Genomic DNA, 17,103 nt, shown 5'->3' with positions numbered 1-17,103 from the left:
CATATTTACAGGCTACTATTCCTTCTATGAAAGAGACTTCAAATTATTAAGATATAAATAATTTAATTACTATTATACTAACCAGAAATACACACTAGTCTTTAAGTTACACATCGAAGGCAAGGCTTCAAAAGGTAAATTTTATCCTTTATTAGATGCAGTTGTACTATTTCAATTTAAATCTTTACAGTAGCAAAAGCCTAACAATATAGACTAATTGAGGCAATTAGTCAAATGTCTGAAGTAAAAAGTTTTTCTAAAGAAATATATTTGTACTGCTTTCATGACTATATATATTTTATCATATATAATAGGCCAAAAGATCAATTGTCAAGGCTAGAAGACTACTGAGGACCTTTTCGACTCAACAAAAAAGTCATTTATTAATTCTATGAGTAAATAATACAACAAGTTTTGTTTTTAATATGTTAAACAATACCCCTAAACACTGGTAACTCTACTGTTTTAGATAAGTTTTCCTCTATCATTTTAATTTCTAAATAAATTGACAAAGTTTCCTTTTATATAATACAGAAAGAATATAGAAAAATAAAGGCCTTCATTTACTATATATTTTCATTATCGGCACTACAAGAATCCCTTGAAAAGTACATAAACCATTCAGATGTACCACTTATTTTCTCAGCTTACTTCTCCAATTATAAACCCAAATAACATCTCTTTAATTAAAAAAAAAATCATAATTTCTTTTATAAGAATCTATATGGCCTGTATAACATCTTACCTTAAATGCAAGGCAGACTTTCCAAGCAATTAATTTTTCTCGTGCATTGAGAATAACAGGGTATCTTACTTCTTTTCCTTCACTATCTCGTTCCACCTTGCCATCAAGTGCTGGAGATTTTCGAGCTTCAGCATGGGCATAATCTGGACCCACTGTATAAACCTTTCATGAATGTTAAAGTATATTTTTACTAATATATATGTATACACATACACATAAGCACACAACAAATTCAAAGAAATAAAATCAATAAAAATACTTCAGATTATTCTTTCACCCATCTTTCTATTTATATGCCAAAAATTTTAATACATTGAAAGAGGTTATAAATAATTATATGGCAAAACTGGTAAAGTCAAGTCTTATTCTCTACAGAAAAAAATTATACTGAGCATTATGAAGGAATGAATAATAGGATATATATGATGTGATCTTTCTCAAATTGTTTTAGTTTAACAAGGAGAGCTACAAATTATAAAATTATAAAAGGAAGTAATTGCCAAAAGATTTTAAAAAGGGGAGAGGGGTGCAAGACAGCATGAATTTGACGACAGATTAAAGGAAAAGGCATTCTAAACAAATAAACACAGACAGAAGGCAGAGGTATGAAATAGCATGACGTATTCAAGTAAGAGTAAGTTATTTGGTATGGTTTATATTGTAAGAAATAAGGTTCATCAGACGACAGACTGTGAAATATCTTGTATATCAGCCTCATGAATCTGATTACTATCCTGTGGCAATCAGGATCCATAAGAGAATTTTTAAGGAGAGGTTTATGACCAGGTTTAAAAAAGAATACTCTGATTAGATAGAGATTGGCTGAAAGTAAAGCAATTAAGACCTCATTTGTCACTAACAGAAATCACATGTATTTTTGTATTACGTTAAGGTTGTCACAGATCTCAAAACAACATTTATGCTAATCAGTGCTTGGAAATGGCTGGCTATTAGACCCTTACCCACTATATTTTATTATTTAATGGCTGTTTAAAGAGGCATATGTATTACTGTATCACAAAGTTGGTTTTTAAATATTTTGATAACTATATTTCAGTAAAATTTCTTTTTAATCATGTATGTTTTATCTTAAGCATTTAAGAACATTATTATAAAAAACAACTATTTTTTAAAAATGCATTCAGAGTATAAAACAGATAAGGAATCCGTAATCAAAAAGAAATAGAAACAGAACAGAGGTTAGATATAGCTAATTAAAGGATAATCTATTTTTCGGATATCATTGGTAAACTCTAAATACAAAATTAAAATGTACTTTAATCAATCCTACCTTAACATCAGTACCATCTGTGGGCATAAACTCTTCATATATATAAGAGCCAGTTTTTCGTACATTGCTTTCTGGGGAATAAACACTACTTCTACTGCCAATCTGAAAACAAAAGATGTGCATCATTATAAAAATTAAATTACTTCCCCTCATTTTTATAATATAACTCTTTTACCATCTTTTTCCATCTTAGCTATTTTCAAAATAATTTTTTAATCCACAAACATTTAAATAACACTATGTAGTTGACACTATATTATTTTCCGCTGTAATTGTAACTTACATGTGAGTAAATAGCATTAAAAATACAATGAACACTAAGAATGTTTCTAAGATTCAACCATGTTGCTACATGTAACTCTAGTTTGTTCATTTTTACTACTACAGAATTTTCCCTTGTATGAACATTTCCGTTGCATGAACACACCATAATTCATCCATTGTCCTATCGATGTATATTTAGGTTGTCTTCTAAGCTTTAGGCTAATCAAACAATGTTGCTTTGAACATTCTTACATGTGTCACTGTGGCACATGTGTGTAAAGTGTTTTTCTAAGGTATATACCAGAAATGGAACTGCTAGGTGATAGAATATGCTCATATTCAATGTACAAAGACAATGTCAAAATCTTTTACAACGTTTTTTAACAATTTATGGTCCCTCCAGCAATGCGTAAGAGTTCCCATTGTTCTATTCTTGGGATTGTCAGACTTAATATTTGCCACTCTAGAGGATATAAAATAGTACCTCACTGTGTTCTTGCTTTGCATTTCCATGATTATTTATAAGGTATGTGGATTTTTAATCCTGAGATATTACTTAATTATGTTGCTAAGAGGTTACACTAACTTGCATTCCTGCCAACAACTTTTGGGCTTGTGCTTCTTTTCCAACTACCTCAATCATTTTGATCTTTGCCAATACAAAAACTAATTCAATGTCATTATCTTTTAGACTTGATTTGCACTTATACTATTATGGGTGTAATTTTGAGCATACTTGCATGTATATAAAAGTTATCGATATTGCTTTTTCTATGATCTATCCATTTGGAGGGCCATTTTTCTAAAAGACTGATTCTCTACCTAAATTTTTTTATATGACAGATACATAAATGGAAGGTAGAAGGTAAATCAAGTAACTTCTTGGTATTTTGTAAGTAGAAATTTTGCATAAACAACATTAAATAACTAAAATGATGCCTTGCTTTTCTAACAAGTATGACATCAGTTTTATGAATTTATATCTAAATGATATTCTTTTTTAATCATAGTTTTATTAAATATTTGATTACTCAGTAAAATTTATACAATAATGTATAAAGAACAGTACTCACTAGGACAACAATGGTTTACCTTTCGAAACAGTCTTTGACTTCCACCACCAGCAGATGTTGGATAATAAATGTAAACATTGTGATCTTCTGCACTGACTGGTTTTTCTACAAAGGGCTTTTGGAAAACTTCCCCATTTACTTCTACGTGATCTTCCCCTTCAATCAGGCTGCATTCTACAAATCAAGCATAATAACAAAAAAAATTATATATCATATATTATCTAATATATTATTGATCTTTTATATTCGAATAGATTACAAAGTAACCTTGAATAAAGTACTGATTTAATTTTAATTAAAACTGTTTATGCAAACAACATATATCAACATTTATGATATATGGCATTAGGTAAACAGTTGGTCTTCAAAATCTTATAGGCCTGCCATTTCACCCTATCATCTCGTAGAATTCAAAGTTAGATATGAAATGATGCCAACAAGAAAGATTAGGAAATAACTCCAGAATGCTAGCATTTTCTGAAAAACATACTAGTTCATGTTATAGAAACCACAAAACATGAAATTACTTAATTTGGAAAAGTAACTGACATGCAGAGTACGTGAGTGATCTAATCAGAAAGTAAATTTTCACCTCCAAACAAAAGTTCTCTGTTACAGATAATAAATGCTCTATTTTTTTAAAATAAAAGTTGCTTTAAAAAACAATAATCAAAATTCTCTAAAATACTGTTATCAAAATATTAAATCTTAAGACAAGTAAATATTTATCTTGTCTTTTTAGACTAAGTTATGTATAGCTTACATGCTGTTTTAGATAACCAGGAAAATGAAGCAAAGTATACTTCAAAATATTAATAATTAGAAATATTTAAAAATTCCTAGTCATTAGAAATTTAATTGTGCCATCCTAGCATGAAGTTTCTAATATTTAATTCAATAGTCAGAGATGAATCATTTGTTTACCTCTCATGAATACAAATTTATTAAAGCATGTAATTTAAAAATTCTTCTGTATGATTCATTGATAGGTCATATATAGACTAAAGAAAAATAGGATCTATAACTTCTAAATTAGCTAGCCTTTTAGCTCATAGTGTCACATTTTAAGTGAATATAATGTTTATTTGAATCATTAAAAAAAACTGATTAGAACACTATGAGTTTTTTAAATTCTTTCCACTTAACTATAGAAGGAAAGTGGCTCAAAAGTATGCTAATGACAGAAGGTAGCTTGCTTAAAATCTTTACCTTTGGGATTATTTGGGTCACGGTTCAAAATTGCATAACGAGGAAGTAAAATACCTTCAGCTTGAAGAATACTATATACTTCTCTCCTGAAGAAAAAAAAAAACATAGTTATTGTTTTATAACTCTATTTCACAGAGTATATTACTATATTACTCTACTGTTTATAAAGTATATCATTATTGTTCAACTAAAATAGGAAGATATATCGTCTTTATTTTTTAAATAAACATATAGTCATTTAAAATACAGAAAAATGTATTCTAAACTTTCAGCAATTAGAACAAAAATGTACTCAATACATTTTGTGGCATGTTAGAACACTGATTTTTAAAATTGAGAATGTATTAAAAAATGGTTAAATAAAATTGCTATATTGCAATGACAGAATATTATCTAACCATTAAAAACCTTATACTCTATAAATTTAATGATATGGGAAATTTTTCACAATATTATGAGAGAACAGTGATACTAATTTTGTGAAATGTGAGTATGTATATACTGCTTTCTATATGAACAAATCTGGTAGATATAATGACAGGATTAAATGCCTTTCTTTATGCTTTTATATTCCAAACTTCTTGAAATGACTATGCATTTTGTGCCTGATCTTGTCTGATCTTAGAAGCTAAGCAGGGTCAGGCCTGGTTAGTATTTGAATGGGAGGACCACTTAGGAATACCAGGTGCTGTAGGTGTTAAAAAAAAAAGACTATGCATTTACATATGTGTATATATATTGACAGTTATAATATATAAACATATATTAATATGTAAATCCAGGAAAGATGTTTTAAAATTTTAGATATTAATGTTACTCTCTGAAAGAACAGGAAAAAACAAAAATAGAAAAACAAAAAGAACTATAGGGCCTTATACTTTACAAAGCATTTTCATATATATAATCTCATATTGTAATGCCACCACAAATTATAAGGGTAGCCATTAGAGTGAAACATCAATTAAATGAAATACATAAATGCATTAATATTTTAAAACTTCTCTTAGAAATCCATGCTTTTAAATCCACGATCTGTTAAATGTTTATATAGTGAAATATTTTTCAAAATGGTTACACTTTACCATTAAAAACAATCTAGTTATGAATAAAGCCCTAATGGATGAGCCACATGATAGAAGAAGTGTTCTTAATTTTCAATGGTTTAATAGGCTTTGGAAATTAAACAAACTTGGTATAAGTCCTTGTTCCACTACTTGTGGCTTTGGGCAAATTAACTGATATCCTTGATTCTCAAGATTCTTCATCTGTAAAACTGGGTACAAATACCTATTTCTAGGTATTATTTCGAGGATACCACAAATTAATGTGTATGACAACACCTGATACACGTCAGATACTAACGTATCAGATATAGTAGATACTAAATAAATGTTAATTTCTTGCCCTTAATTCAGCCAACTTTACCACTCACCTATCTTGTATCAGATACTGCATATTCAAGTCATTGATTACAAATGGATTCCTGAGTTTTGCATAGGCAACTGCTTTGTCCAGTGGAAATCCTAAGAACACATATTATTAACATATTCTATATAATCTTAAGATAAGTTGACATCTATAACTTGAATTTACGCCACTTCCCAGAAACAATTTCATTATGCATACAACGGCTAGATTCTATATAAGGCATAGAATAATAAATACATAAAACTTGATTTAGTATGCACTATTAAATATATCTTATTTTTTCCTGTTGAATTTGATTGATAAGGCACAGCAAGCCAGTGGTTATATAGCCAAATTTAGGGCACTGACGTTAGTCATTAATTATTCAAAAATCACCTGATAAAGGGTAAGATTACCTCATATACAAACAAATCTATATATAAAGTATATCACAATCACCTGGTGATTTTTAAAAAATATACACCACTCACTTAAAATAGTATTCATTTTTAAAAATAGCAACAAAACCAAAAATTCACATATAACACATATGCTCTAAATATAAAATACATGAGCAGAATCATGCTTGCTGTCAAAATATCGAATAACTCCCTAAAATTTCTAAGCTTTTCTAAAATTACTAATTACAATGAAAAATCAATTTGCAGATAAGTCTAAAAATATCTAAAGAATTTTAATTATAGTTCACTTTCTATTGATAGTAAAAGTCTACGATTTTATCCATCGATACACATTATTGAGAGAGGTAGTTTACCATAAAGGTTAAGGGCTTAACCCAAAATTCAAATCCTAGTTCCATCTTTTACTAGCTATGTGATCTTGGGAAAATTTATTTAACATATCTAAGCCTCTGATCCTGGCTGTGAATGGGTATTATGCTAGTCTTACCTAGCAGGGTTTTTGAGGAATTAAATAAGAGTCTTACCTAGCAGGGTTTTTGAGGAATTAAATAAGAGTACAACCTGGCATAATGTTAACTATTTTTATTCCTTAGGTGATAATATTTTAATGCATATTTTATCTAAGGAAAAGAGTAAAAATCAGCAAGCATGCATAACTTTAGCATTCACTGTAGTATACAACAGTATATCTGTGAAGATACCGTATTTTGCAGCATTATCAGAATACTTCATAGAGGAAGTATTAAAGGAATACTGAACTTAAAGCAAAAAGCTACAAAGAAGCTTTACTCCAAAATTCCTCTTAGTTTTTAAAATTTAAATAGAGGTACGCTATACCAAGAATCACTTGGCCACAAATTACAAATTTCACTTATTAAAAGACTCTTAAATTCTTCACTTGTAAAGATGTCTCAATGTCTACGATTTGAAGCCTAACAGAATTCAGCAAAAGTCAGTCTCCTGCTTTTGTTGTTGTTGAAGAGGAACTTTTTCCTTACCAAAAGACAGTATATAGGATATGACCTTGACAGCACCTAGTTTTTATAGCCAAACAGGTTTCGTGGAAAGAATCATGTGATAGAAGGAAAGAACACTTTATCCTCAAAGATAAGCAAATTTTAAAATTCTCTGAAACAATGAACTTCAGTCTGTAAAGAAGACCAGGGCCTTGGCTTCTCTATGAAATCATGAAAATCAATATAAACTATGAGAGCACAAAAGGTCTCAACCATGGTCCATCCCCTTCTTCTTGAAGGAGATGCCTTTTGAAAATCTGACTAAAGTAAGAGTTTAACATAGCTGGGGACTACATATTTTGGTAACATGAACAAGGAACACATTTAAAACTGAGTGTGTATCTTAAACATATAGTTCTTAGAGAGGAATTCACTTAATTCACAGTCTTAGGTTATAAATTTTGAGATATACACTGTACAATAATTTTGATTAGTGAACTTTACTATGACATACTACTTTACTATGAAGTAATATAGTTCAGCTTATTAAGTTTTTAAGAAATTAAGTATGAATATGTATATAAGAATTACAGATCATTTCCTATATTGCAAAAGCACAAGGGATTAAAATATTCAAAAATTCAATATATACTTGAGGAGGTCATCAAAATCCTATTTTTAATAGTGAAAACTAGAAACCATCTAATTGTTAGGATATTGGTTAAATATGTCATAGTATATCCACATGATATAACACCATTAAAAATCAGGTTTTTGAAGAAAAAACCTTTTGATATAATTAGCAAAAAATTTAAATATAAAATTACATATACATCATCCTACTAAATGTTTCTAAAAAATACACACAGAAAAAAAGACTGGAAAGAAATACAGCAAAATGTTAACATCACCTATCTGTGAAAATGGGTGAGTTTAATTTTATTTTTCTATTTTATCTAATATTCTACAATTAATATGTACTGGTTTTATAATCAGAGAGAATAAAGGCGTTTTCCTTCCCCATTCTTTAATACCTTTAGAATGGAAAGAAATAAGACAATCACATAAAGGCCAGTTTTCCACTGGTTCATTCAAAATAACATCCTCTTCAAATACTACTACGGTGATATATTTAAATAAGGAGATCCGTTCAAGAATTTCCTTCATTGGTTTGGATTTGGATTTCTTTGCCATGGAACATATTCCAACCACAATCTGCCGTTCCGGTGGCTAAAACAGAAAACAAAATAAAACAAAAAGACAGGTTGACTTAAGAACTCCAAAGTACAGCTATCTTAAATCTTTCAGAAGTAGATGAGCCATGTGATGAATCAATAAAAGTGACACATTAACCAAAAAAGGCATTTTTCAAAATTATATTGTTATAATACATACTTAACAACACAATAGTTTATCTACAAGGTCTGTTACAACTTTTAAAACAAAAACCTTCAGAACATTGTTACTATTTTTATTTAGATTTTAAACTTAAACAAATACTCCTTTAACTGTCTGTAGCATTTATTTACCTTCCTCATACCAGAAAAGGGCACAGTAAAGTCAAAACCTACCTAATTCAAGTAAAAAGGCCAAAGTGAGTGAGATAAAGAATTCTCTTGCCTAAAATAAGATGATGTTATGACTACAAAGCGATATGGTGTTAAACTAATTTTGTAGATTGAACTTGAATATTGGTCACCTATGACAACTTGGAAAGAAATTTTGGAGAAAACCAACACTGCTAACAAAGGTGTCAATGCTCTGTGACATCAATCTTCATACTCCAATATTCCTATTTAATGGTGTTGTTCATCTCTGCACTCTTGCTACAGTTCAAAGGCTATGATTTGGTCTGAAATTTAAAAGCAGGATATGGAAATAATAACTTATAAGTAGCTCACAGGTTATAAAATTACTCAAGATTCATTCTGAGGTCTTTAAATTCAAGTACTTAAGAGTTTTATCAAATATATAAAGCTGTGTCCACTTTTTCATTTCATTGTTCTCACTCTTCTCTGTTTTATATATTTCATATGACATTATAATTTGAGCTCAAATTATATTAGAGCTAGAAAGTTACTAGACTTTTCCTTATATCTCAAAATAAAAGTGGATAACATCAGAATTAAATTGTTATTATTCTTTAGCCTAGAATTATATATTTTTCATTGCTTTCTCCAACTCATATAAAATTCAAACTGGGATTGGATTATAAATCCTAACTTCTGTGGGATCTACAATCCCTCCCCCTCTGATCATCCACTTTTATCTTCCCTTATTCAATTCTTTCCTAATCAAAAACCTCGACATAGCTCATTATAATGTCCCTAAAGTAGATTTTCTCAGATAACAAAAGTACTTCACCTAGCATTTCATACTGCTTTACAGTTAAAGGCTAATATGTTAAGTTTTGTTTACTTATGATAGATCTATTTATTAAGTATTTGCTCACTGGCTAAAATGAACTGGAAACATTCAAGTTTGAAATCTACAAATAAACCTACATAAAGACAAAATTATAGAATTTTCCTATTAGGTAAAACCTTGATATGAAAATAAAAGCATGAAAATAGTTTTTTAAACAGAGCTAAATTATTTTGTTAGATTTAATCTTAAAAACAAAAGAATGATCTAGAACAAATTGTTTTATAAATGTGTAGGTCAAATGAACCATATTAGGCTCCTACATAACTACACATCATGAATGCAAACTCAATTAGTACTAATATTCTAAGAACTATACTAAGCACTGAAGAGTTAGATATATAGAAACCACTTGTCCTCAAAGTACTTTGAGTCTAATGGGGAACATAGTAATAATACAGTACAGTATGATACATGGAATGGAAATACATATGTCAAAGTACAAAAACAGTACTGAGGAAGAAGTGTTCCAGTTTCTTATGGGGAAAAGAGCAAGCAAAGTGAACAACATGAAATTTGAGCAGGGTTTTGAAGAATAAAAAACAATTTCCCAGGCACCCTAAAATAAGGGAACTTCATAAAGGAGTGCATACAAGAGCAAAGAGGCGTACTATAACATGGAACATGTGGGAAATAAATATTTGATATTGCTAAAACATAAAAGGTAGAAGGGATGAGAGACAAGTACCATTCTAGTTATAGATAAGAGAAAAAAGTCCTTATTTGTAAGAAGACTGAACTTAACCTATCAGTGGTGTTCAGAAGAACTCTAAAGAAAAAGGGTAGGGGAAGTAGAGGTTGAATCAATAGTACTTTCTAGTCTAAGTCTGCCAGAGAAGCTCTGCTTTTATATTTTACTTACTGGATTTCCAGTTAAGATTTCAGATAAGTTTTGGCTTGTAAGAGAAGCTTGAAAGTCATTATTTTTTTCTGGGGTGAGGTGGGGGATGGGATAATAGTATTAATTCACCTTAACAGTAATTAGCAAAAAGCCTATCCTGTATTGGTCTTCTCTCACCAAAAAAATAAATAAATAACTTACAGACTCATCCTCTTCCTCATCATCTTCATCTGCGTGGTGGAAGAAATGTCTATAATTTCCAGGATTGATTTCTGTATCTTCAGGTCCAACAAAAAATCTGGGAACTTCACTCATTTTTATTTCATTTAAAATAGAATATAATTTAAATGTGCTATACAAAAACTGCTTCTAAATAAACGGCATTAGAAGAAAGCATTCTCTCTATACTAGCTGACACATAGGTCTGTTGCAGCTTGTTTCTGCTTATACAGTCACTTGAATTGTGATGACAGTTAGTTGGCAAATGTTCTTCTGTTCTTAGATATCATTGTTTCATTGTTGATGCAGTTTAAAAGACAAAGATAGTGAGGCTATTGCTTCAGTGAGGTGATACAGCAATCTTTTTACCTAAATGCAATGAAAAATTAATTTTAGAGGCTGTACTACAAAAACATTCATGTAAAAGTAATTTTAAATGATGTTTTTAAAATCAGTATCAATAACTTGATATATAACTTCAAATCAAAGATATTTTCCTCCATAAAATTAAATAAGACTCTGATCTTCAATAACATCTTAGCAATAAGAAAATTAGAAAAGAGCAAAAAGACTACATACTAAAGTCCTCAAGTCCAAAAGAATCTAAAAAATTAAGAGAAAATTATTCAAATATAACAGCATTACATTAAAAGGTAACTCCTATACATAGTTCAGTAATATCTGAATAGGATGGAAAAGGGTAAAATGTAATGTGGGTTTACAAACCATTGACAACTATACATAAATCTGAAGTTACATTAGATCAATTTTTAAAAGGCTTCAATTTGTAAAAGTTGCAAACAGGTTTTTTAGAGAACATAACCATTCTACATTCTGGTCTCATTTAATCAACAAAACAAGGGTAGAGAGAAAACAAGATTTCATTATAACAGCAGCTGTTAAATTTTAGAAGCCAAAAACTCTTTGATGAATCTAATAAACTCTATGGATCCTCTCCTCAGGGAAAAAAGTGTATATGTACACTAAATCCTGCATGCACTTGTGTGTGACGACATGCAAACTCTTCCACATGAACAGATGCCCAGGACCATCAGCTTTAAGAACTATCATATAACAGTAATAAAACCTCAAGGCTGTTTACATGTACTTGTTCCTGGGTCATATCAAAACTAATTACCAAGATGAAATTACAGATCGAATGCTTCATTTGATTACTGGTAATATAAGAAATTACTTGGTCAAATATTCTTAAGAAGAATTGAATGATATGCTAGGTAGAATTGCAAAGCGTAACTCTGAAAGTCCTATTCCACAAAGATCTAATTCCAGTAAAATGGGATGATAAATCTCAGATTATTTTGAAGATTAAATGACAACGCAGACACCACAGCAATTAGCATATGATAAGCACTAAGCAAACATTAGCTGTTTACATATTTTGTTAGCTGTTGTCATAATTAAGACAGAGGTTTCTAACCTAAACCTAACTGGCACAGAACAAATACATACAATTCAATTTGGAACGTACCTACTTACCTTATAGGTAATAAGGCCACAGAAACTCCTCTTTGACATTGCTGCTGCTGGAAACCACGTTACATTTTTTTTCAGTCTTACCATACTGCTTGAGACTAGCATGAATACTATCGCCTGGAATCAACAGTCATCTTAACATCTTTACTGGTCACAGTCAAAACAAAGCTACCTATCATCTGTTGATGGGCATTTAGGTTGCTTCCCTATCTTTGCTATTCTAAATTGTGCTGCCATAAATATTAGGATGCATAGATCTTTATGAATTGTTTTGGTTTTCTTTGGATAAATATCCAGAAGTACAATTGTTGGGTCAAAAGGGATATCCATGTTTAATTTTTTGAGAAACCTCCATACTGTTTTCCATAGCAGCTGTACCAATTTGCAATCCCACCAACGATGTTTGAGGGTTCCCTTTTCTTCGCATCCTTGTCAATACTTATTTTTTGATTTATTGATGATAGCCATTCTGACAGGTGATTGAATAAAGAAATTACGGTTCATTTACAACGGAATATTACTCAGCCATTAAAAAAATGAAATCCTACTATTTGCAATGACATAGATGGACCTAGAGATTATTATGCTGAGTGAAATAAGTCAGACAGAAAAGATAAATACCATGTGATTTCACTTATATGTGGAATCTAAGGAAAAAAGAGCACACTAATCAAAAACAGACTCACAAATATAGTGGACAATTTGGTGACAGAGGGGAGGGGGGTTGGGAAACTGGGAAAATGGGGTGAAGGGTTAAGGAAGTACAAATTAGTAGTTGACAGATGGTCATGAGGATGGGGAGCGCAGTATAGGGAATGCGGTTAGCATTAATATGTTGGTTAGGTAGAGGGCCAGCGGAGGGAGGGAACAACTGGGGGGATCATTTTATGAACTATATAGATGTCTAACCAAGGTACTGTATACTTGAAACTAAATAAAATAAATAAATAAAATTATTTTTTTAAAAAGCTACCTAATCCTTAAAATGACACCTTGGACCATCTATCACTCCCATGTAGTATTCAGAACTCCACCTCTCTCCCCTTTACCTGCACTTAAAACCTTTATCAGTGTAGCCCAGCCCTTTCTACAAGTTCCCTCAGAAGCCTAAGCATGAACTAGTAAATCTTGGCTCCCGAAATCAGAGAAAATGAGAGCCCCAGCTCCTGTTGCTCAGCTTGAACAGAGACACATAACCAGTTTTCTTGAAATCTTAAAAGCATTTTCCAACATTGCTATAAATGGTGACTTGTTCCAGGGCACTATTATTACAGTTATATAATAGGTTATTAAATAGGCTTCTGTAGGCTAGCAAAGGCAGCCTGGCATCATCTACAAGATTATTTATACAAGTAATATGCCAAGTTCCAAACAATCTTCATACCGATTTCCTTCTTCAAATGTCCATGCGATACTTTTGCTGAACCTGCTTTTCCTTCTGCCAGGAATTCACTACTCTCCTTAAAAGTTATTTCTCCTACAGTAAACAACTGGAAAGTCCTCAATAAATGCTTTTCTGACATCTATCATGCCTCTGCCAGACCTTAAATATATAACAGCATCCTCTCCTCTCCTATATGATCCACAACATTTAGGGTCTATTTTTACAATTACCTATTTCCTAAACCTAAGATAATGGGTTAATATGCAAACTATACAAAGAATGCATACAACTCAACAAAAAGCAATCCAATTTAAAAATAGGAAGAGGACCTGAACAGCCACTTCTCTCAAGAAGACATACAAATAGCAACAGATAAGATGTCAACAGATAAGATTCTCAACTTCACTAGGTATTAGAGAAATGCAAATCAAAACTACAATGAGATACCATCTCACTCACACCTATTAGAATGGCTATAATGTCAACAAAACAAGTATATAAAAGTGTTGGAGAGGTTGTGGGGAAAAAGGAACCCTCATACACCTGTGGGAATGTAAACTGGTACAGCCTCTATGAAAAATAGTATGGAGGTTCCTCAAAAAATTAAGAATAGAATTACCATATGACCTGGCAATCCCTCTTCTGGGTATCTACTCCCAAAATTTGAACACCTTTACCTTTAAAGATATTTGTACCCTTATGTTCACTGCACCATTATTCATGGTAGCCGAGACATGGAAACAACTGAATTATTCCTCAATAGATGACTGGATAAAGATGTGATTGATATATATATAGCTATAGATATATATAGATATATCTATATCTATATCTATATCTATATATATATACACACACACACACAATGGAATAACACTCAGCCATAAGAAAAGATAAAATACTGCCATTCATGACAACATGGAAAAATCTTAAGAATATCATGCTAAGTGAAATAAATCAGAAGGAAAAAGTCAAGAACCATATGATTTCACTCGTGTGGGATACAAAACTGAAAGCAACAAATGAACAAAAAAATAAACAAACACAAACTCATAGACAATAGTATGGTGGTTACCAGAAAGAAAAGGGGTTGGGGGTAGGGAAGAGGTAGGCAAAGGTAAAGGGAGTCACAAATATGGTGACATAAGGAGATTTGACTTTGGGTGGTGAACACACAATGAATATTCATATGATGTATTACAGAATTGTACACTTGAAACCTATGTAATTTTGTTATTCAATGTCACCCCAATAAATTTAATAAAAATTTCAAAAAATCATGTTTCCATTGGAGTTTGAGTTTTTCCTCCCCAATTTTTTATTATGAAAAATTTTAAACATTGAGAAAAGTTGAAAGAACAGTTCGCTATAAACAGCCATGCAGCCACCACTAGAATCGACGATTGCTAACATTTTACCATATTTACTTTCTATTTCTTTACACACATATATGTATACTTACTGTACCATTTGAAAGTAAGTTGTAGACATCAACATACTTCATCTCTAAATACTTTAGTATGCATGTCTAAAAATAAGGACATTCTTCTACATAACCACAACATCGTTTCCACTTAAGAAAATTAATGGTTCCATAATACTATTTATATGTAGTTGCATGGAGCTTTTGGAGAACAAGGACTTCATTTATATTCCCATTACTTAATTGGTGCATAGCACTTATTCGAGTAATCAATAAATGTTCTATTAATGTTCAGTTTAATGCCTTCACAACCAACATGCAAATGTTAGAAGTTAAAACTTAAACAGTAAGCTTTGATCGTACAAGTATGAATCTTCTGCACATCAGTTTAATTACCAGCTTTAAACAAGCCTATACTACAGTAAGTACAGCATTTTGTTTTCTGAACTACTTGATTCTGTATCACAATGTTGAAACTCAGTGAAGACAGAGATCATGTCTGTCTTTCGTTTGACACATAAGTAGGCATACCAAGTATTTTCAGCTTCTGCAAACCTTAGTGAAAATGTTAGAAGTGATGAAGAACAACGTTAGGACAACAGCAGTATTATAATTAATAATTAATAGGTTTTGGAGTCTGAAAAATCTGTTTTCTAATACTGGTTCAAGTGTTTAATAGCAGCAAAAGTTTATTTAGGGCGAGTTCCGTGACTTCACTAAACCTTAGTTCCTAGTTCTGTAAAATGAGAATCGTAATCTAATATACTTCATGGAATTGTTGAGACTATATGAGAAAAGATGTGAAGCACTTGGCACACAGAAGAATTCAGTTAATAGTAGCTATCGTTATTGTTTCATTGCCTGAAACAAAAACCGTTTCATTCAAGATTTTTCAATAGTAAAACAAAAAGCCTATCCCAGTGTAGAGCAAGGATGGTAGGTGCTAAAGTCAGCCATGCTTCCTTCTTTCACAGCTAAGTCTTCTAGCATGCTAAAGCAAGGCAAGCGTTATCCACAGGACTCCAAAGGTCGCAAACTCCCAGGAAGTCGTCGAGAACCTAGTAAATAAAATTCACTGGTCATCACCCTTGCCCCTTCTCCCTAGAAGCCCAAGAGAATACCACACTTTTCAACTAATTAGATACCGCAGTGACCGGCAGGAACCGTCCTTTCTCTGGAAAACTGCAACGCATGGAGCCTTTTTGTTCTTTTGCAGTGCGGGTGGAGGTGGCGAGGAGCAGAGAAATAAAGACTAAAGACTGAAAATAAAAACAGCCATCTCTAGCCACAGCAGTCCCCAAACGCAAGGCTTCCTAATTTGATGGAGAGAGACCAAAGCCTGGAGTACCAGCTAGGAACTCGGCACTGTCCTCTTATCTGAGCTGCAACCTATGATACCGCAAATCCAAGAAATGAAAAAGAGAAGCAATGGAGGAGGAGGCAGAAGAGGTGGAAGAGAAAGTATAACTAAGACACTAAACGACCCTCAGGGCTCTACTGCCACTCCTCCGAGCCCACGCTGCTTTCGCTTTGGCACCTTCCCCTCAGAGGAGCGCGTGTCTAAAGCTCTGCGGAGCTCAGAAGGAGACAAAGCAACCGCTCAGCAGCGGCCGCAAACCTTGGGTGACCAGGTTCCGTCTTGGTTCTCCTTCGATCTCTGGGCCCTCACCTGCCACGGCTGCTCTTGTCAGGCCAGCGGCTGGAGACAGCGGAGCCCATTCAAGGTCTTGGTTTCCCTTTAATCCAGGGGCAGGGGTGAGGCGTTAGGCGACTCCAGCTGTTAGCGTGGACGCCGGTCTTCTCTGCTTAGAAGCAGCAGAAGAGCCACATAGAGGTACTGCAAGGAACTACTACACCAGCGAATCGCGGCCACGCCTCCTCTTCGCCCGCTTCGGGTCTCACACCGAAACCTCACCGGGCGGAAATATTTCCGGCGAGAGCCAAAAGATCC

At 32.3% G+C, this 17,103-nt stretch overlaps 1 protein-coding gene across 14 annotated transcripts in view; it reads right to left on the bottom strand.

The window, feature by feature from the left end:
• PPIP5K2 (diphosphoinositol pentakisphosphate kinase 2) overlaps positions 1-17,048 on the bottom strand; it is a 58,540-nt gene extending 41,492 nt beyond the window's left edge. For 9 of the 14 annotated variants that reach the window (XM_039848382.1, XM_039848384.1, XM_039848385.1 and 6 more), the window contains exons 1-8: positions 16,822-17,047; positions 10,834-11,220; positions 8,402-8,597; positions 6,015-6,105; positions 4,583-4,668; positions 3,393-3,547; positions 2,037-2,138; positions 746-907 (exon numbers count right to left, since the gene is read on the bottom strand). In XM_039848382.1, the coding sequence (XP_039704316.1) occupies positions 746-907; positions 2,037-2,138; positions 3,393-3,547; positions 4,583-4,668; positions 6,015-6,105; positions 8,402-8,597; positions 10,834-10,947 (906 nt within the window). In that variant the 5' untranslated portion in view covers positions 10,948-11,220; positions 16,822-17,047. Of the gene's footprint in view, positions 1-745; positions 908-2,036; positions 2,139-3,392; positions 3,548-4,582; positions 4,669-6,014; positions 6,106-8,401; positions 8,598-10,833; positions 11,221-16,821 lie in introns of all 14 variants that reach the window. The other 5 variants (XM_039848390.1, XM_039848393.1, XM_039848392.1 and 2 more) reach the window with 3 other exon arrangements.
• Between the last annotated feature and the right edge of the window lie 55 nt (positions 17,049-17,103).

This window comes from Pteropus medius, unplaced genomic scaffold (assembly GCF_902729225.1).
Source record: "Pteropus medius unplaced genomic scaffold, Ma_sr-lr_union100, whole genome shotgun sequence".
NCBI classification, from domain to species: Eukaryota; Metazoa; Chordata; class Mammalia; order Chiroptera; family Pteropodidae; genus Pteropus; species Pteropus medius.
Note: the sequence above shows the minus strand (reverse complement) of the source record. Positions and strands in the feature narration are given on the sequence as shown.